The sequence below is a fragment of the Pelophylax lessonae genome (genome assembly GCF_965119305.1).
Source record: "Pelophylax lessonae genome assembly, chromosome: 3".
In the NCBI taxonomy this organism is placed as follows: Eukaryota; Metazoa; Chordata; class Amphibia; order Anura; family Ranidae; genus Pelophylax; species Pelophylax lessonae.
The window spans coordinates 647758537-647780534 of record NC_138770.1 but is presented as its reverse complement, the minus strand read 5'-3'; the positions used below and the strand labels follow the sequence as shown (position 1 = coordinate 647780534).

The 21998-nt window shown below is 43.3% G+C and overlaps 1 protein-coding gene across 1 annotated transcript in view; it reads left to right on the top strand.

Annotated features, from left to right (window-relative positions):
• LHCGR (luteinizing hormone/choriogonadotropin receptor) overlaps positions 1-21118 on the top strand; it is a 274724-nt gene extending 253606 nt beyond the window's left edge. Inside the window, exons 10-11 of the mRNA XM_082252351.1 lie at positions 14371-14451; positions 19795-21118. Coding sequence (XP_082108477.1) covers positions 14371-14451; positions 19795-20926 — 1213 coding nt within the window. The 3' untranslated portion in view covers positions 20927-21118. The remainder of the gene's footprint in view (positions 1-14370; positions 14452-19794) is intronic.
• Positions 21119-21998: the final 880 nt, after the last annotated feature.

Here is a 21998-nt window from a genome sequence, read left to right as displayed (position 1 = left end):
CCATTCAGATGTCTCCCAGTTTTAAACTGACAGCACTGTGCAATGCATTGGAGCTTGATTGCCTACGGCTGGGTTTACATTAGGGATTGACTGATTATCGGCAAAGCCGATATATCGGGGGCCAATATGCACTTTGCCCAATATAATGTAATCGGCCCCGGAGGTTACTGATATTGCCAAAATTTCGGGAAAGTGCTGTGCCGGAGTGATGCCTGCAGCTAGAGGCATCACCCGGTACCGGTGTCCATAGCCGATGGTCAGCTGTCTTGTAATGATAACCGATGCGGCTGAGAAGCCGCTCAGCTGTCATTACAAGGAGCGGGAGGGGACGTCCCCCCCCCCCCGCCGCCTTCCACGGCTCGCCCGGGTCTCCAGTCCCACCAGGAAACCCGGGCAACCAGCCTGCATGGCCGCCAAAGACCCGATCAAAGCCGCATTCGGCTCTGATCGGGTCTCCATGTAAAAACCAGGAAGTGATGTCATGACATCACTTCTGGGTACTCGCGCCAGATTTTTAAAAAAGACAGCATTCAAAACAACCAAACTTGGCATTTGAATGCTTTTAAGTGCAGAGGAGGGGTTTGGGGTCTTTTAGACCCCCAGATCCCTCCACAAGAGTACCTGTCAAGTGATAAATAAAAATAAAAATTTAAATGTACAAAAATATCAGCCAATATTGGCCGATAACGATATTCAATGGCCAAAATATGGGTATCGGCATTCGGCAACAAAAAAAACTACATCGGTCGATCACTAGTTCACATTTATGCAAATCCGATGCATTTTACACATGTGAGTGTGACTGACTTTCAATGGATCCAGTTCACACATGTCCGGGGCGGCTGTGGTGCGAACTTGAAAAGGGCCCTGTGAGTTTTTGGATCCGGTTCAGGTGCGAATTCAGGGAAAATATTTGCTCCTGAACCGGTGAACACAAACGCACAGGACACCGAAGTGCAAACCATAGCCGGACCTGTGTGGACTCACAGTATTTTACCTCCTCATCTAAATCTGGCAATGTGGGGGATTACAGGAATTGAATATTCAGAGATATTCAGATATTTATGCTAATTGCTTGTAAAAATGCAAATAACTGCTCAATACAAAAACAAAGCTTTGGGTCCCCGCTCAGGTCTCTGTAGTTCTATCTGGTTGGTTCTGTTGTGGGGGCAGGATCAGTAAGAGTCCATAGTGACTCTTTACCAACTGAACAACCAACAAGAAAACAAGAAAATACCCATGCTCCAAAAAGCCACACTCCAACGTGTTTCGTCCAGGGTGAAATGTTTGGGGGCATGGCTTAGACTGAGCTGGCTGAGACTGCTATCACTCACACAACTGACAGCTTTTTAAGGTGTGTGGCCTTTAGGGTATGTTCTTGTTTTCTTAGTTGCTCAATACATAATTGGATTCATGCTGTTTCTCATAAATTTGAAAGGAGTTAAAAGTATTATCAAACCCTTAATGTTTCTTACCTTGAATCATCGAGCACAATAAAATAATCACTCCTCAGTAAACTATTAGGGAAAATACTTACCCCAGCACTTGCAGTTTACAACTTTCAATGCTAATGGCTCCTGCTGTCTCAGTGCTGCTTTCCTGAGCTTCTGATCTTCGCAATTAACAGCGGACAGTGCAGTCTGTTAGCTTAGATAAGGGGGGGGGGGGAGGAAGGACAGGCAAAGGGATCTGCCATTCTAGGCTCTGGGGCTGTGTGTTTCTATTGATGCACAGAGTATATGGAGACACAACAATAACCCTTCATGCAAGGGTGATTCCATCCTGAAACAGAAAACCTGGGACAGCAGTCATGGTGGCACCAACTTAAAGGGATTGTAAAGGCAGAAGGTTTTTTATCTTAATTCATTCTTTGTGTGTAGCAGCCCCCTAATACTTACCTGAGTCCATCTCTATCCAGCCATGTTGCAGCAGTGTCTCAGCTGCCCAGGACTCCCTCCTCATTGGCTAAGACAGCAGTGTGTCATGTTTGGCTCCCACTGCTGTCAATCAAAGTCAGTCAGCCAATCAGGAGAGAGAGAGGGTGGAGCAGGGTCATGGATCCGTGTCTTAACAGACACGGGGAGCTGTGACTCAGCTCGGTTGCTGTGGGGGCCCTCAACAGTAGGAAGAGGCCAGGAGTGCCGGAGAGGGACCCTAGAAGAGGAGAATCCGGGCCACTCTGTGTGAAACTAACTGCACAGAGCAGGTAAGCATAACATGTTTGTTATTTAGAGAGAAAAAAAATGAGACTTTACAATGACTTTAAACTGGAACATAGGTAAGGATTAAATGATAAAGAAGCTGAATACTCAGTAAGTGAATAAATCAGCTGCTGAAAGTGCTTAAAAATTAGTTTTTTAATCACTTTAACAATAAAAAGAAAACTCAATTTGTTTTTATTTTTTTTTACAAAAATGGTCTACGATATACCAGCTACATAGACCATTTTGTGATTTCATCTGCTGCCTTTTCAGATATTCTAAAGGCCCACAATTTATTCAAAAATATATTTTTTGTCTGTGGTTTCTTGCTCGGAGACCATAGTTCGTTTCTATGGAACCGCTAACCTGTTAATCTTAAATTAATAAATGGCTCAATCACCGAGGCGTTAAGTGTGTGCACCATTACATGTTCGCAAGAAGCTCTGCTCTCACCTTTATGGCTTAACTACAAATTGCTGAAGGAGCGCGATCTGTAGCAGCAATGCGAACATGAGAAGGCGGCACAAGTTTAATCTGTAGCAGCGTAAAATCACTTGCAGCAGCAAATCGCCATCGACTGTAGCTTAGTGATTGACTGATATCGTTTTTTTAATGCCGATACCGTTATTTTGGTCATCAGATATCGGCCGATATTTTCGGATATGTAAAAAATGTTTTTTTTTTTCTAAAGGTACTCCTTGTGGGGGGATCTGGGGGTCTAAAAGACCCTAAACCCCCTCCTCGGCACTGAAAAGCATTCAAAATGCCAAGTTTGGCTGTTTTGAATGCTGTCAGTTTTTTTAATTCGGCGCCGAGTACCCAGGAATTAATGTCATGACATCACTTCCGGGTTTTTTACATGGAGACCGGTGCATGCATGCGCACTTTCGGCAGGGATACCGGCTTTCACAGGGACACATCTTCATGCTTTACCGGGTCTTCTCTTCGGCAGTGGAGGTAGGATGCCCGGGTCTCCCGGTGGGACGGGAGACCTGGATGAGCCATGGAAGGCGGCGGGAGGGGGGGATGTTCCCTCCCGCTCCTTGTAATGACAGCCGAGCGGCTTTTCAGCTGCATCGGTTGTCATTACAAGACAGCCGACCATGTTACCACAAAAAAGTGGGAAAACGTATTGACTCGAGTATAAGCCTAGGGTGGGAAATGCAGCAGCTACTGGACCCAACTGGACCACCACGAGACACAAAACAGGGGCTGCGGGCATGGTACAGGAGATGGCGCAGGTCATGGTATAGGCATGGCACAGGTCATAGTAAGGGCATGGTACAGGTCATGGTAAGGGCATGGCACAGGTCATGGCACAGGCATGGCACAGGTCGTGGTACAGGCATTGCACAGGTCATGGTACAGGCATGGCACAGGTCATGGTACAGGCATTGCACAGGTCATGGTACAGGAGATGGTATAGGCATAGCACAGGTGATGGTACAGGCATGGCACAGTATGTATAGGCATGGCACAGTATGTACAGGCGTGGCACAGTATGTACAGGCATGGCACAGTAGGTATAGGCATGGCACAGTATGTACAGGCATGGCACAGTATGTATAGGCATGGCACAGTATGTACAGGCATGGCACAGTAGGTATAGGCATGGCACAATATGTACAGGCATGGCACAGTAGGTATAGGCATGGCACAGTATGTACAGGCATAGCACAATATGTATAGGCATGGCACAGTATGTATAGGCATGGCACAGTATGTACAGGCATGGCACAGTAGGTATAGGCATGGCACAAGGCATGGCACAGTAGGTATAGGCATGGCACAGTAGGTACAGGCATGGCACAGTATGTACAGGCATGGCACAGCAGGCATAGGCATGGCACAGTATGTACAGGCATGGCACAGGAGATGCAGTGCTGTGGGCATGGTACAGGAGAATGTTCGGTACCATGCCCGCAGCACTGCATGAGGAAATGCAGGGGCTGCGGAGGAGTCTCACTTACCTTTCGGTGAGGTGCCTTGGATTTAAAAATCGTGCTGCCCGGCGCCAATACTACATCACCGCAAATGCACCGCCGATGCTTGGGAAAGCCCCGAACACAGTCGGCTATTCTCGGGCATGCGGCACATGCGCGGTGACACGTCGGCGCCGGGCGGTGCCATTTTTAACCACTTACCTACAGTGCACTTTCACCCCCTTCCTGCCCAGACCGATTTTCAGCTTTCAGCGCTCTCACACTTTGACTGAGAATTACTCAGTCATGCAACACTGTACCCATTCAAAAATTGTGTCCTTTTTTTCACACAAATAGAGCTTTCTTTTGATGGTATTTAATCACTACTGGGTTTTTTATTTTTTGTGCTATAAATAAAAAAAGACTGAAAATATTGTGAAAAAACGCATTTTTCTTTGTTTCTGTCATAAAATTTTGCAAATTAGTAATTTTTCTTCACAAATTTTGGCCAAAATTTATACTGCTACTTATCTTTGGTAAAAATAACCCAAGTAAGTGTATATTATTTGGTCTTTGTGAAAGTTATAGAGTCCACAAGCTATGGTGCGAATCATTGAAAATTGATCACACTTGATCACACCTGATGTACTGAAGGCCTATCTCATTTCTTGAGACACTAAAAAGTCAGGAAAGTACAAATACCCCCCAAATGACCCCTTTTTGGAAAGTAGACATTCCAAGGTATTTAATAAGGGGCATGGTGAGTTTTTTGAAGTTGTAATTTTTTCCCACAATGCTTTGCAAAATGAAGATTTTTTTTTTTATTTTATTTTTTTTTACAAATTGCCGTATTAACAGGTTATTTCTCTCACACAGCACATGTATACTTGCAACTACACCCCAAAACACATTCTACTACTCCTTCTGAGTATGGTGATACCACATGTGTGAGACTTTTTCACAGCCTGGCCACATACAGAGGCCTAACATCCAACCAGCACCGTCCGGCATTCTAGGAGCACAAATTTCACATATAATTTCCTGACAACCTATCGTACTTTTGAAGGCCCTGGAGCACCAGGACAATGGAAACCCCTATAAAATGACCCCATTTTGGAAAGCAAACACCCCAACGTATAATTTTTGAGGCATAATGAGTCTTTTGAATATGTCATTTTTTTCCACAAGTTTTTGGAAAATGTGGAAAGAAAATGAAAACACATTTTTTTTTACACAAAGCTGTCCATTTATGCAATATTTCTAACACATAGCATGTACATAGCAAAAATTGCACCCCAAAATACATTCTGCTATTCCTCCTGAGTATGGCGATACCACATATGTAACACTTTTTCACAGCCTGGCCACATACATAGGCCTAACATCCAAGTAGCGCTTTACACAAAGTTGTCCATTTATCCACTTTAAGACTGGGCCTATTTTTGACACTTGGTGTTTACAAGCTAAAATCATTTTTTTGCTAGAAAACTACTTGGAACCCCCAAACATTATATATTTTTTTTTAGCAGAGACCCTAGAGAATAAAATGGAGATCGTTGCAATATTTTTTATCACACCATATTTGCGCAGCAGTCTTCCAAATGCGATTTTTTTGAAAAAAAATCACTTTTTTGATCTAAAAAATAAGAAAACAGTAAATTTAGCAAATTTTTTTTCCATAATGTGAACGATAATGTTACGCCGAGTAATTAGATACCCAACATGTCATGCTTCAAAATTGCGCATGCTCACAGAATGGCGCCAAACATTGGTACTTAAAAATCCCCATAGGCAACATTTTAAAAATTTCTGCAGGTTACTAGCTTAGAGTTACAGAAGAGGTCTAGGGCTTAAATTATTGCTCTCGCTCTAACGATCGCGGCGATACCTCACATGTATGGTTTGAACACCGTTTACATATGTGGGCGGGACTTGCGTATGCGTTTGCTTCTGCGCGCGAGCTAACGGGGACAGGGCGCTTTAATTTTTTTTTTTTTTTTTTTTCCTATTTATTTTATTTATTATTTTTTTATTTTTACACAGTTTAAAAAAAAAAAAATGTTTTGATAATTTTTATTCCTATTACAAGGAATGTAAACATCCCTTGTAATAGAAATAAGCAGGAAAGGTCCTCTTTATTGTGAGATCTGGGGTCAAAAAGACCTCACACCTCACAACTACACTAAAAAAGAAAAAAAAAAAAAATTGTTGAAAGAGGAAAAAAAAAAAAGCAAAAAAAAAAAGCGGCCCTTTAAACCGGTTGCTAGGCAACGTCTTTTGACGTAGCTCCGGTCCTCCAAGACCATAGAGTTGAGTGAGGGCCATCTTGCCCTCACTCGACTTCCTGTCTCTGAGGATCCGGGACCGGATAGTTTTCCCCGCTGCCGGCGGGTCCGGTAAGCTGGGAAAACGTCTGGGACGCGGCAGGAGGGGGGGGGGGCACCTCTTCCCCTGCACCGTAAGGGTAATTCCGCGGCGAATCCGCCACTGGGACCACCCTTATCTGAAAGCCGACCGCCCGCCGTTTCAAAAAATACCGGGGTTATGGGGGCTATCTTCTGCCATAACCCCAGTATTTAGCTTTTAATGGCCGACGCATATAGTCGTTAGGCGGTCAGTAAGTGATTGCATGTATATGGCAAACAGGTGACGATGACTGATGGGGTGACAGGTGACGATGACTGATGGGGTGACAGGTGACGATGACGGATGGGGTGACAGGTGATGATGACTGATGGGGTGACAGGTGATGATGATTGATGAGGTGACAGGTGACGATGATTGATGAGGTGACAGATGACAATCACTGACCGGGTGACATGTGACGATGATTGATGGGGTGACAAGTGACGATCACTGATGGGGTGTCAAGTGACGATGATTGATAGGGTGACAGATGACGGTGACTGATGGGGTGACAGGTGACGATGACTGATGGGGTGACAGGTTACGATGACTGATGGGGTGACAGATGACGATGACTGATGGGGTGACAGGTGACGGTGATTGATGGGGTGACAGGTGACGGGGCGATGGTCACTGATGGGTGACAGGTGACGGGCGATGGTGCACGGCGGTACTGATGGCAGTCTCTGGTGACCGGTGAACTTTAGGCTACATTCACATGTGAGCGTAGCGATCACGGGCAGAATCACTGCGATTCTGCCCGCGATCCAGAAATCATTGCAAATGGCGGGACGCCTGTGCGTTGCCCGCTGTGCGATGTTGCTGCGATTTCCGCCTGCCGAATCGAGGTAACATCACGCAAACAATGCATGACGCCCCAAAGAAACTCTTGTACTTTTTTGGGCGTCATGCGATGTTTGCGCGATGTTACTGCGATTTGGCAGGCGGAAATGGCGGCAACATCGCACAGCGTTTGGGGTGCTATTGCAAATCACGGGCAACGCACAGGCGTCCCGCAATTTGCAATGATTTCCGGATCGCGGGCAGAATCGCGGTGATTTTGCCCGCGATCGCTGCGCTCACATGTGAACGTTATGGGTGTCAATTTCTGGGCACTGATGAGGTGACTGTTGGGTGACAGGTGACATTGGGGGGGGCTGAGGACTGTGTGGGGGGACCTTTATTACTGTGATTTTAGTGTGATTTTACTTTGTACATGTGTACAGAGCAGTAACTCACTATTTCTAGCTCTTCTCCCCTCATACTGGAAACTGTATGAGGAGAGAAGAGCTAGTAACAGTCAGTTACTGCTCTGTGTTTACATTTTGTGATCGGCTGTGAATGGATTCACAGCCGATCACATAGTAAACAGTCACTGTCAGTGACTGTTTACTACCGCCGGTGACAGCTGTGTTCCTACGGAACACAGTGCCACCGACATGACCGCGCTGCGCGCTCCCGATCGCGCATGCGCGGTCATCTCCCGGCCGCCTCCATTGTGATCGGCTGTGTCATTGGAACACAGCCGATCACGTGGGAAACAGCCATGCCTATTGGCTGTTTCCCCCCTGCCGGTGACCGCCTGTGTCCCGGGGACACACCGACACCGGCAGTGCACGGCGGCGCGCCCGCGATCGCGCGCCTGCCGTGCTTGAATGGGCGGACGTCATATGACGTCCGCCCAGGATAATAGCCGCACCGTCCCGCCGTCATATGACGGCGGGCGGGCGGTAAGTGGTTAAAAAGACAAAAAAGACAGTGACTCGAGTATAAGCCGAGGGGGGCATTTTCAGCATGAAAAAACATGCTGAAAATCTCGGCTTATACTCGAGTATATACGGTATATTGCAATGGAATGATTCTGAATTACTTATATTTTATTGTGATAATTTTGTATACGCCTGGTAGCGCTGTTTTAGATTATTTTACAAATTTCTTCCCGTGCCACCATGGTAACATTTCTGTGCACAGAACATCCCAGAATTCCCATAACCTACTTGTGTGGTTTCATTTATTTAATACATTGACACTTTTTGCCTTTACCTGCATGGTTATAGGGTCTCATTGGTTCCCAAGCCCAATTCCATAAAAACCATGGTTTCCATACACTGAATTGATTATTAAAAGTCTTAAACAGCTGTATGTAGTTTTGAATAAATGGCTCTATAATATTAGACTATATTTGCACTGTACACCAGCAGGTTTTCATGTCCATCATTGGGGTGTAAACCAATTATTTGAATTATTCTGTCCACAGCCCTGAAATTGGAAATACTCCAACAGTTATAGAAAATATATGAGACTCTTTAACTGCTATTTGCCACAGGGCAATTGTTCTAATTTTTCACATGTTGAAATCAGCATTTTTGTCCTAGAATTTACTTTATACTTGTAGTGTGTTGTAAGTGTAATTTTATATATATATATACACACACTATATACTGTATATACACACTGCTCAAAAAAAAATAAAGGAACACTTTTTAATCAGAATATAGCATCAAGTCAGTTAAACTCCTGGGATATTGATCTGGTCAGTTGAATAGCAGAGGGGTTTGTTAATCAGTTTCAGCTGCTTTGAGGTTAATGAAATTAACAACAGGTGCACTAGATGGGCAACAATGAGATAACATCCAAAACCAAAATGGTTTTACAGGTGTGGGCCACTGCCATTTTTTGCCTACTCCTGTGTTCTGACTGTTTTTCAGTAGTTTTGGATTTGGCTAGGGTCAGTGTCCCTACTGGTAGCATGAAGTGATACCTGGACCCTATAGAGCAGTGGTTCTAAACTTCTGTCCTCAGGATCCACTAACAGGCCAAGTTTGCAAGATAACTGAAATACATCACAGGTGATATAATTTGCTGCTCAGTGATTGCAGTATTCTATTCTGCACCTCCCAAGGTAATACTTAAAATCTGGCCTGTTAGTGGGTTCTGAGGACAGGAGTTGAGAACCACTGCTATAGAGGTTGCACAAGCAGTCCAAGTCCTCCAGGATGGCACATCAATACGTGCCATTGCCAGAAGGTTTGCTGTGTCTCCCAGCACAGTCTCAAGAGCATAGAGGAGATTTCAGGAGACAGGCCGTAATGCCCCATACACACGTGCAGATTATCTGCAGACTTTTGTCTGCAGACTTACCTTTTCTATGTAGTGCAAGGGCCTGCCGGATTGCATACAAATTGAAAGTGTTTAGGTTTGACCTCATATTATATGGTTTTGGTAAGTCTGCAGACAAAAGTCTGCAGATAATCTGCACGTGTGTATGGGGCATTACTCTTGGAGAGCTGGACGGGGCCGTAGAAGGTCCTTAACCACTTTAGCCCCTGAAGGATTTGCCCCCTTTCTGACCAGGCCCTATTTTGCGATTCGTCACTGCGTTATTTAACAAACAATTGCGCGGTCGTTCGCCGCTGTACCCAAACAAAATTTACGTCCTTTTTTTTCCCACAAATAGAGCTTTTTACGGTGGTATTTGATAACCTGTGCGATTTTTTAATTTTTGCGCTATAAACAAAAGAAGAGTGACAATTTAAAAAAAAAACACAATATTTTTCACATTCTGCTATATGACATTCCCAAAAAAAAAAAAAAAAATTAAAAAATCTAATTTTTTTAACATTTTAGGCCAATTTGTTTTCTGCTACATATTTTTGGTAAAAAAAATAAAAAAAATCGCAATAAGCGTATTTTGATTGGTTTGCGCAAAAGTTATTGTGTCTACTAACTACGAGAAAGTGTTATGTTATTTTTATTGTTTTGTTTTTTTACTAGTAATGGTGGCGATCTGCGTTTTTTTGTGGGACTGTGACATTGCGGCGGACAGATCGGACCCCTAACAGACATTCTTTACACTTTTGGGGGGACAAGTGACATTACTACAGTAATCAGTGCTAAAAATATGCACTGTTACTGTAATAATGGCACTGGCAGGGAAAGGGTTAACCCCATGGGTGATCAATGGGTTAAATGTGAGCCTCATGCTTACTGACGTGTGTGTGTGTGGGGGGGGGTCCTGTGACAGACACAGAGATCGCAGTTTCAGCTATGCTGAATCTGCTGATCTCTTCCTGTCTGTCACTGAGAAGACCTGCCTGCTTTGTTTACATAAGCAGGCGGGTCTTCTCTCCATTTCCCTGACGATCGGGGGAGGGTAACCGCAATCGGAGCTGCTCATCCCGCCGCCGGAATCACTAGCAGTCCGGTGACGTAGGTCTACATGGCTGGACCCAGGGGGGCCGACCTGCCGCAGTAATATTCCTGTGAGCAGTTGGCAAGTGGTATCAGCAGGGCCGGTATTTGCTCCTTTATGCAAAGAGGAACAGGATGAGCACTGTCACTGCCCCTTAAACTAATACTTTGTTGAAGTACTTTTTTGATTGTATTACAGCACTCAGTCTTTTTGGGTATGAGTCTATCAGCATGGCGCATCTTGCCTTGGCAATATTTGCCCACTCTTCTTTGCAAAAACACTCCAAATCTGTCCAATTGCGAGGGCATCTCCCGTGCACAGCCCTATTCAGATCACCCCACAGATTTTCAATTGTATTCAGGTCTGGGCTCTGGCTGGGCCATTGCAAAACTTTAATCTTCTTCTGGTGAAGTCATTCCTTTGTTGATTTGGATGGGTCGTTTCTAATGCTGAAAGATGCAGAAGCCTGAAGGTTTTGTACCAATATTGACTGGAACTGTTCATAATTCCCTTTACCTTGAATAAGGCCCCTGTTCCTGCTGAAAAAAAACAGCCCAAAGCATGATGCTGCCACCACCATTCTTCACTGTGGATATGGTGTTCTTTTGGTGATGTGCAGTGTTGTTTTTGCACCAAATATATCTTTTGGAATAATGGCCAAAAAGTTCAACCTTGGTTTCATCAGACCAGAATAAATTTTCAGATGTGTTTTTGCAAAATTTAGCTGGGTTTGGAGGTTTTTCTTCGTAAGGCTTCCGTCTTGCCACTCTACCCCGTAGCCCAGACATATGTAGAATACGGGAGATTGTTGTCAAGTGTACCACACAGCCAGTACTTGCCAGATATTCCCGCAGCTCCTTTAATGTTGCTGTAGGCCTTTTGGCAGCCTGCCTGACCGGTTTTCTTCTCGTCTTTTCATCAATTTTGGAGGGACGTCCAGTTCTTTGTAATGTCACTGTTGTGCCATATTTTCTCCACTTGATGATGACGGTCTTCACTGTTTTCCATGGTATATATAATGCCTTGGAAATTCTTTTGCACCCTTCTTCTTACTGATACCGTTTAACATGGAGATCCCTCTGATGCTTTGGAAGCTCTCTGCGGACCATGGCTTTTGCTGTAGGATGCCACTAGGAAAATGTCAGGAAAGACCTACAAGAACAGCTGAACTTTATTTGTGGTTAATCAGTAAAACTTGAAATGATGGCAGGTCTGTACTGTTTCCTATTTAATATGAGTTTGAAAGTGATTGCTTAGTTCTTGACACAGCTACATCCCCAGTTAGAGGGTGTGCACACTTATGCAACCACATTATATTAGCTTTTTATTTTTACTTCCCCCTAAAAGATTTCAGGTTGTTTTTTAATTGAGCTGTACAGTTTATACTGTAGGTCACATTAAAGGTGGCAAAAGTTCTGAAATGTTTATCTTTGTCTCCTTCTTTTACATCACAGAAACCTGACATTTTAACAGGGATGTGTAGACATTTTATATCCATTGTATATTTATATATATTAGTACTGCCCCCTTGAGGACTGCTGAATATTACACTTTCGGGACCCCCTGGTTACCGTTAGCAACACTGGCATTCAAAATTTAACACTTTACTTCTTGGCTCAGTCAATGATCAGTCCAGGGGTTTGTAGTTGTTTTTGGTGTTTTATTTAAAATAGGGATGGGAGAAGGGAATACTCCAGATTAACTATTCACAAGATGTGAGGACTCCTGTCTGATCATGCAGCCAGGCTGCTGATTCACCCTGCCACTAGGTGAATTTGGATTAAGTCTCTATCAAGGTGACTTGATGAACTAAATTCTCTTCAGGACACTCTCCTAGTATCCTCTTTCTTGACCACTGACACCCGTCCACTGGCTATCCTACTCCGGGGTGGCCCCCCCTCAGGTCAGGCCCCTTGACACGATCCCCTGTACTCACGATACTGTTTTTCTAGGGTCTTCAGTGTCCCCCCTCAGTCAGCTTTCCTGGACCTCTGGGTTCAGTTCCGTTCCTCTGGCCCTCAGGTCCACCGCCTGTGACCATGTGCCACCACTACAGAGGAGGAGACCGCCTCCAACCTCCCTCCGGGACTCTGCTCACCAGCCAAAGACCCTGCAGTACATGTGCTCCTGACTTTTAGACTGTTTCAAAGCCTGTGTACCCATTGGTCAGGTTTCCTCCCACTGTCCAACATGCCTCCCTATTGAACCAATGTGAAACACTATCTAGACCCAATGAATCACACACTGAGCACACTGAGCAGACCTAAATCACAGATCCTGCTCTCTGGTAGGCAGAAAGCAATATATAATTGCCTGCTGCTCTTCTGATAGGCAGACAGAGCCAAAACTATACTCCCTCACTAGCACCTACCTAGGTGGGTGCTATATATATATATAAGTAAAAAAATTGGTAAAAAGGCGCTGGTGACCTTGGATGTTAAATGAATATAAAACCTAGTTCTTTTTCTTGAAGTAATAAATAATATAAATTATTATAACTAGGTAGATATCAAATTCACATAAAATGGTAAAGGTGCTGGTGACACATGAGTGTGTTATATTATATACACATAATAATAAATACTGTAAACCAATATAAATATTAAAGTGCTAGTGACACACAAATGTGCTGTGCAAAATTAAATAAAGTGCTTATTAGTGCAAAAATACCATATATTATTAGGTGATATTAACTGAATTATACAATAAATACAAATAAATATTTGATGAATTTATAGTGTTATAATAAATTAGTGCATATAAAGTGCTTAAATAATCGGCTGTGATCCGTGATCCAAGCTGTAACAACAGTTCATGCACAAAAATGAGCAAAAGGAGTATAATATTCTGTTGAAAGTTACACTTAAAGCAAAGTGAAGAGGAGGAGTGCTTATGGTTTGATCCACCTAAGAAAAGGGATCACAGGCGTTTGGGGTCCTTGCGACCTACCTGCATCTGGTAAGAAGCAAAAAGTGGCACATCTAATCACCTGAGCACCTGAAATCCAAGCAACTCATTTTTGCGCATGAACTGTTTTTACAGCTTGGATCACAGCCGAATATTTAAGCACTTTATATGCACTAATTATAATTATATTTGCTGCAAGCAAAGGTCCTGGAGAATAACATAGTAGCAGTGTTGCAATTTTTTATGTTACACGATGTATGCACAACTATTTATCAAATATATATTTTCAGGAAAAAAATATGAAAAAAACGAATTTTAGTGCAAACAAACACAAGAGAATAACAACTTTTTTTGGTATTCTATTGTACAATATAAAGGATGAGAGAGAGTGCGTGGAATAAAAAGATTCCAAACATGTAAAGCCTTAAAATTGTGTACTTTGGCAAAATCACTGGGGTGTACTGGGTTGATAGAAGTGCTTTAACAATGATGTTTATTTTAATTTTTTAAGGATAAATTGACAATATGAAATCATATGGTGTCTCTTTATAGAAAAATTATTCTATGGCCTATGGCCATCAGTGAGGTTTCTTCCTGTGTTCTCTAGGAAAAATTAACTTGGAACTTGATTATTCACTAACAGACAAGTGCTCCACAGGAGTACAGTTTTGTTCCTTCCTTCTATACCTTTTATAGTCACCACAGATTAAATAAGATTAAAAATGTTCCTTTTTTTTCTAAGGTTAAATTCCCCTCTATACGATTTTGGAAACCTGACAAGCCAATGTGATATGACTCTTCGGAAGCTGGCAAACGACACAAGGTAGGTATTAGTAGGCCATCATAATTTTTAAGGGCAGCTATACCAACACTCATTTTTAGACTGAATCAGATGTTGGTTTCTTTTATGTCTTTGGACTACAGTTGTGAATGGTACATTACAAGGCTAAAAAGTGGTGTCACTTTTCTTTTAAGAGGAGCTAAAGGCAAAACTTTTTTATTTTTGATAGAGTAATTGAGGGGTATACCCCTGCCAGGTTGTTTTTTTTTTTTTTGTCTTGTCATCTGTGTCCCAATGGGGAGATTTTCATTCACTTCCTGTCTCGTAGCCAAAACAGGAAGTGAGAGAAAATTATCACCAGGGACACCAGAGCTAGTGTCCCCAATAGAAGATGTCCTCTCTATTACTGTCCTAGGGACAACCCAAAATTTGGGATTTTGTTTTTTTTGCTTTCACTTTGAAAACAAGACAAATAGAGCATAGACAGCAATACAAACCTGACAGGTGTTCTAATCCTTCTCCAATCTACCCAAAACTAAAAATACATTTTGCCTTTAGTTATACTTTGTAGTTCAGCTAAAACTTTGAACCAGCTGATAGCAAGTTAGATTCAGGTCTTTTTTAATGTCTAGTTGTATGTAGAAATGTATAATTATTTTTATTGGAAAACTTTTGGCTGAAAAGCGGCTGCATATAATCACATTCAGGCGCTGTACCAGCTGGGTCATCCATTTGAGCGTGTATAGCATGGAGGGAGGAAGGAAGACGTGATTTTTTTTTCATTCAGTCTGCATGGAAAAATTCTAATAGCGTGTTACCAACTTTATTAAGTGCAAGCTTACAAAGGGTTCATTCACACATATGAAAGGGAGGCAGTAAAAAATATTCCAAAAATAAATGCCAGTACATCAATAATAATCAGCAAAGCAGTTCTTCTTTATTATAGGACAGCGAAATACAGCAAAAAAGAACTCCAACGCGTTTTGACTGATCAGGCATCAGCCATGATTAACCACTTTACCACCGGAGGATTTTGCTGTCTTACGTCTGGGCCACTTTTTGTGATTTGGCACTGTGCGACTTTAACTGACAATTGCGCGGTCATGCAACGCTGTACCCAAGCAAAATTTACGTCCTTTTTTTCACACAAACAGAGCTTTCTTTTGGTGGTATTTGATCACCTGTGCAATTTTTACTTTTTGCGCTATAAACAAAAAAAGAGCGACAATTTTGAAAAAATAACAATATTTTTCAAACTTTTTTATATGAAATCCCCCCCCCCCCCCCAAAATGTAAAAATCTAAATTTTTTATCATTTTAGGCCAATTTGTTTTCTGCTACATATTTTTGGTAAAAAAAATCACAATAAGCGTATTTTGATTGGTTTGCGCAAAAGTTATTGCGTTTACTAACTAAGGGAAAGATTTCTGTCATTTTTGGTGTTTTTTTTTTTAACGAGTAATGGCGGCGATCTGTGATTTTTTTTTGCGGGACTGCGACATTGCGGCGCACAGATCGGACCATTGCCTGACATTTTTGACACTTTTGGGGGTACCAGTGACATTACTACAGTAATCAGTGATATACATATGCACTGTTACTGTAACAATAACTCTGGCAGGGAAGGGGTTAATTTTTATTGGTGATCAAGGGGTTAATGTATGCCTGGTGCTTACTGACGTGTGTGGGGGGAGGGGACTGAGTTACACAGGGACAGATCGCATGTTCAGCTATGCTGAACACTGCAATCTGACCCTGCCTGTCACTTAGGAGATCCGCCCGCTTTGTTTACACAAGCGGGCGGATCTCCAAACTCGATTCCCCGACGATCGGGGAAGAGCGGCGGTCATCACCGCCGCTCCTCCCCTGGCCCGACTCCCGCTGTGACTGAATACAGCGGGAGCGAGCCTCCGGTGGCGCGCGCGCGCCGCCGAGAGAGGGGAATGTCTGGCGACGTAGGTCTACGTCGCCAGACGTTATCGAGCCACTTTGCCGCAGTAGGGCTCTAGTGAGCAGCAGTAAAGTGGTTAAAGAGAAAGTAAACTTCCATCTCAAAATTTTACCTATAAGTAAGCCTATAATAAGGTAGTGTGTATATATATATATATATATATATATATATATATATATATCTTGTAATCGTTCACTGTTTAGGTGATATTTAGTGTACATGCAGCCAGTGACATCACTGGTGCATGTGCTCTGAAGGAACAGCCCCCAGTGCCATTCCCTCGGAGCCCTGTGCCGTAAACAGTGGCTCCTGCGCACATGCACGGGAGTGGCGTCATCGCGTCATCACGTCTCTGGCCAGCCACAGAGCCGGAGTCCGCAAGACAGGTGAAGATGGAAGCAGGCTCCAGTGAGGGCGTTTTGAGGTAAGTTTCACACAATGTGCTAATATGCGATGCATACTAACACATTATGCCTTTACCTTGTAGGTAAGAAAAAAAAAAAACATTGAGTGGTTTACAACCGCTTTAAGGCCTTAACATCTGAAACACGTTGGTGTTCTTTTTGGCTGTATTTTACTGTCCTATAATAATAAATAACCGCTTTGCTGATTCATATTGATGTTCCGGCATTTCTTCATGGATCGTGTACTAGCTAAGGTTCCAGAGACCTTAAAACGGTTGTAAACCCTCTCTTGGAACTTGTACCTATCGGTAAGCCTTTAATAAGGCTTACCGACAGGTACTGTAAATGTCTCCTAAACTTGCACCGTTTAGGAGATATTAACTTTTAATGCAGCCAATGACGTTATTGGCGCATGCGCTCTGAAGGAACGGCCACCCGTGCCGTTCCTTCAGAGCCCTGTGCCGTGAACGGCGATTCCCGCACGCATGCACGGGAGTGATGTAATCGCGCCCCCAGCCAATCAGATGGCCGGAGGACGCGAACCAGGAAGCAGGATGGCCAAACATGTCAGCCATCCTGTCGCTGAGCGGGTTTCATTCTTAGGTAAGTATTTCATAATGAGCTAGTATGGGATGGATACTAGCTCATTATGCCTTTGCCTTACAGGGTTTTTTTTTTTTCTTTCATTTTTTTGGGGGAGGGTTTCCTCTTTATAACATTAGAACTGAGACACCAGGTTTTGTATCGATTCTTGGATTTCAGCACTGTCAAAGTTGTCTTCAGACAGTAAATAGGTCTTTGTTTTACTGACTATCTACCTTAATCTAACACAATATCTGGAAAAAGTTGTACACATGCTTCGGCCATGGCAAAAATGATACCCAGTCACGTTCAGCGGGCAGTACCTATGGCAAACACAACCCATTCATGTTAATGGGCCACGCCGCAACTGCCCTGCAAACATGTGCAATGTTTAGGCTCTTCAGTCAACATATCGCCTGTAACGAGTAAGCACAACAGTGTGAAAAGCGTTTACTGAGCACCTTTGGACCGTGTGTGTCATGTCTTTTTTCTTTATGGATTTATAATAAAGCATTTTTGAACATTTCTTCTGGATGTGCCGCCACCTTTCTCTCTCTCATAGCATATCGCCTCCCAGTCAACTGTCAACCTCCCTCTTGAAAGTGATCCACCATAGACCATTTTCAGAGGGGCAGCAAGGGCTGCCACCAGTGTAAGAGCCCTACAGCAGCAGAACACATAATACCATGCTAATTTATTACTACACTAAACAGCCAAAAGTATGTGGACACCTATCAAAATTACGGAGTTCATGCGTTTCTACTGAAGGGTCCTGTTAATACTACATCATATAGAGACATTACAGACAATTGCACAATTGCACACAGCCAAGCTTCTGGCGTCAGTTAGGGTCCAAAGTATTTCGGAAAACCATACAGGAACAGTAAAAGCTATTATAGCCAAAAACAGGCACACTTGCAAAAGAAGGGACTGAATAATTACCCATCCCACTGCCAACACCACCAGAAAAGCAATCTAGCCTGAAGGAGTAGTCAACAAGGGCAGGGGCAGTACCGGTCTTGCTTATTAGACCCAATATATCTTAGAGCAGATCTTCACCATCTATTACAACTGGCCTCTCATCCACCCCTCGGCTGCATAAATAGCCCCCACCCCCCTATGTACGTCATTCTCCTAGGCCAGAAGTCCCCAAACTGCAGCCCGGGGGCCAGATGTGGCCCTTTGGCCCTTGGGGCACTGTTCCACCCACTGACACCAACAACTGGGCACTATTCCTCAATGGCAGGGCACTATTGTTCCCACTGACACCAATGATGGGGCACTATTCCTCCCACTGACACCAATGACGGGGCACTATTCCTCCCAATGACACCAATGATGGGGCACTATTCCTCCCACTAACACCAATGATGAGGCACTATTCCTACCACTGACACCAATGATGGGGCACTATTCCTCCCACCGACACCAATGATGGGGCACTATTCCTCCCACTGACACCAATGATGGGGCACTATTCCTCCCACTGACACCAATGATGGGGCACTATTCCTCCCACTGACACCAATGATGGGGCACTATTCCTCCCACTGACACCAATGATGGGGCACTATTTCTCCCACTGACACCAATGATGGGGCACTATTCCTCCCACTGACACCAATGACAGGGCACTATTTCTCCCTCTGACACCAATGATGGGGCACTAGTCCTCCCACTGACACCAATGATGGGGCACTATTCTTCCCACTGACACTAATGATGGGGCATTTTTACTCCCATGGATGCTGCTGCATTTTCTACTCTCATTGGTCAGAGTCTGACTCCCTCAAAGTCTCAAGGACAGTAAATTGCCTCTTTTTTCAGAAAGTTTGGAGACCCCTGGCCTAAGCAAATGACGTGCACTTTGCCCGCTCTGCCTCCTAAGATACGTCACATATCCCAGGAGGCTTAGTTTTTCATTGAGAAAGGAGGAGGGGACAGGGCCTATCAATAGGTCATTGGAGAGCTCCTGGCTGAACCCAGAAGAGCCAGCAGCTTCCCGAAGAAGATGGTAGCGCGGAACTAAGTGGAGGGGGCAGAAGAGAAGCTGTTCTAAGCAGAGTGCTGGATCCACTGGGCAAGCTAATAACTTAACAGTGGAGGACTGGCAACAAAGTAAGCGGGGGGAATTCTACTGAAAAATCAGATCTTTCAGAATTGTTGATCCTCGAGGAGTGAACATATTTAGTGCCTTTTTTGCAGATAGTCCTGTTTTATTTTTTGACAAGGTCACTTTAACAAATAAGACCATTGAGCAGAATATAAAAATATATTATATAAAATTAAATTAAAAATGAATTATATGTTATAGAAGAATAAAACAAAAATATATACGGTGAATTTTAAATTATGTTGTAAGAATTTGCAATGCTAAAATTATAGATTGTTGATGATATAATTCATTATTTAATCTAAAAACTTTATAGAGTGTACCTTTTATTGCAGCATTGACCCAGTCCCAGACTATGAATATCTATGTCATCCAAGAACACTGAGATGCACTCCAGAGCCAGACGCATTTAACCCTTGTGAAGACATCATGGGATATGACTTTCTTCGAGTATTGATCTGGTTCATTAGTATACTTGCCATCGCGGGCAATGCTGTGGTTCTGTTAGTCCTTCTGACAAGCCATTATAAACTTACGGTTCCCCGGTTCCTCATGTGCAACCTGTCCTTTGCAGACTTCTGCATGGGGATTTATTTACTTCTGATCGCAGCAGTGGACTCCAAGACCAAAAGTCAGTATTATAACCACGCCATTGACTGGCAAACAGGAAGCGGATGCAGTACGGCGGGATTCTTCACGGTGTTCTCCAGTGAGCTGTCAGTCTATACGTTGACTGTGATCACCCTGGAGAGATGGCACACCATCACCTATGCAATGCAACTGGACCGAAAGTTGCGGCTGCGCCACGCCATCCTGATTATGCTGGGAGGTTGGATTTTTTCTTTGCTGATTGCCCTTTTACCACTCGTTGGGGTCAGCAATTACATCAAGGTCAGCATCTGCTTACCGATGGATATAGAGACACCCCTTTCTCAAGCGTATATAATACTAATTTTGGTGCTTAATGTCTTGGCCTTTATCATCATTTGTGCCTGTTACATCAAAATCTACATTGCTGTGCAAAATCCAGAGCTAACGCCAACAAATAAAGACACAAAAATAGCCAAAAAAATGGCAGTACTCATCTTCACTGACTTTACGTGCATGGCACCCATATCCTTCTTTGCTATTTCCGCGGCCTTCAAAGTTCCCCTCATTACTGTGACCAATTCAAAAATTTTGCTAGTTTTGTTTTATCCAGTGAACTCCTGTGCAAACCCTTTTTTGTATGCTATTTTCACCAAGGCTTTTCGAAGGGATTTTTTTCTACTTATGAGCAAGTTTGGATGTTGCAAGGCTCAGGCAGAACTCTACAGGGTCAACAACTTTACTGCTTACACTTCAAACTGTAAAACAGACAGCCTATACACTGGACCAAAGAAGGCTTCCCGGGCTGACCTTCATCTTACGACTTTTGATTGCCAGTACTTGAACGTAAATGAAAAACCAGCATGTATAGGCAGTTAAAACATTGACTTTATTTGTCACATTTAAAGCTGCACAATATATTCCTCATAGAGGACTTGTAAATATGTAAATCCAGTTGATGTATATATGAAGCTCTGTTACAAAACTGATGTTTTATTTGCTGTATTTTTTCTATGAAATTTTTGAAAGACACAAGATGGCTGATGAATGGAAAATGCTGTGACCAAAAAAAAAAAAAAGAAAAAAATATTGGACAGCTAGGGCCCATTCACGCTTAAAGTGGAACTAATCCCTCTTATCTTTTTTTAGCCAAGCTGCCATCTTAGCCTCTGTTTGATCTTCAGCTGCCATGATGCTGCACATGTGATCAGTTATAACACCAGTTATGTGATGGTTTGACAGTTTGGTTGACAATGACAGCACAAGGAAACGTGACAGTTACATTCCTGCACATGTCAGGAATGTAACTGTTTTTTTAAACCGTTAAATCGATGGGTTTAGTTCTGCTTTAATCATTTCATTGAGTTGTGTCAATGCACATACACCATACTGTCAAAAGTATTGGGACGCCTGTCTTTACACGCACATGAACTTTAATGGAATTCCAGTTTTAGTCTGTAGGGTTCAATATTGAGTTGGCCCACCCTTTGCAGCTATAACAGGTTCAACTCTTCTGGGAAGGCTGTCCACAAGGTTTAGGAGTGTGTCTATGGGAATGTTTGACCATTCATCCAGAAGTGCATTTGTGAGGTCAGACACAGATGTTGAATGAGAAGGCCAAAGGTGTTCTTTCGGGTTGAGGTCAGAACTCTGTGCAGGCCAGTCAAGTTCCTCCACCCCAAACTCGCTCATCCATGTCTTTATGGACCTTGCTTTGTGCACCGGTGTGCAGTCATGTTAGAACAAGAAGGGGCCATCCCCAAACTGTTCCCACAAAGTTGGGAGCATAAAATTGTCCAAAATGTCTTGGTATGCTGATGCCTTAAGAGTTCCCTACACTGGAACTAAGGGGCCAAGCCCAGCCCCTGGAAAAACAACCCCACACCATAATTCCCTCTCGTCCACATGATTTGGACCAGTGCACAACGCAAGGTCCATAAAGACATGGATG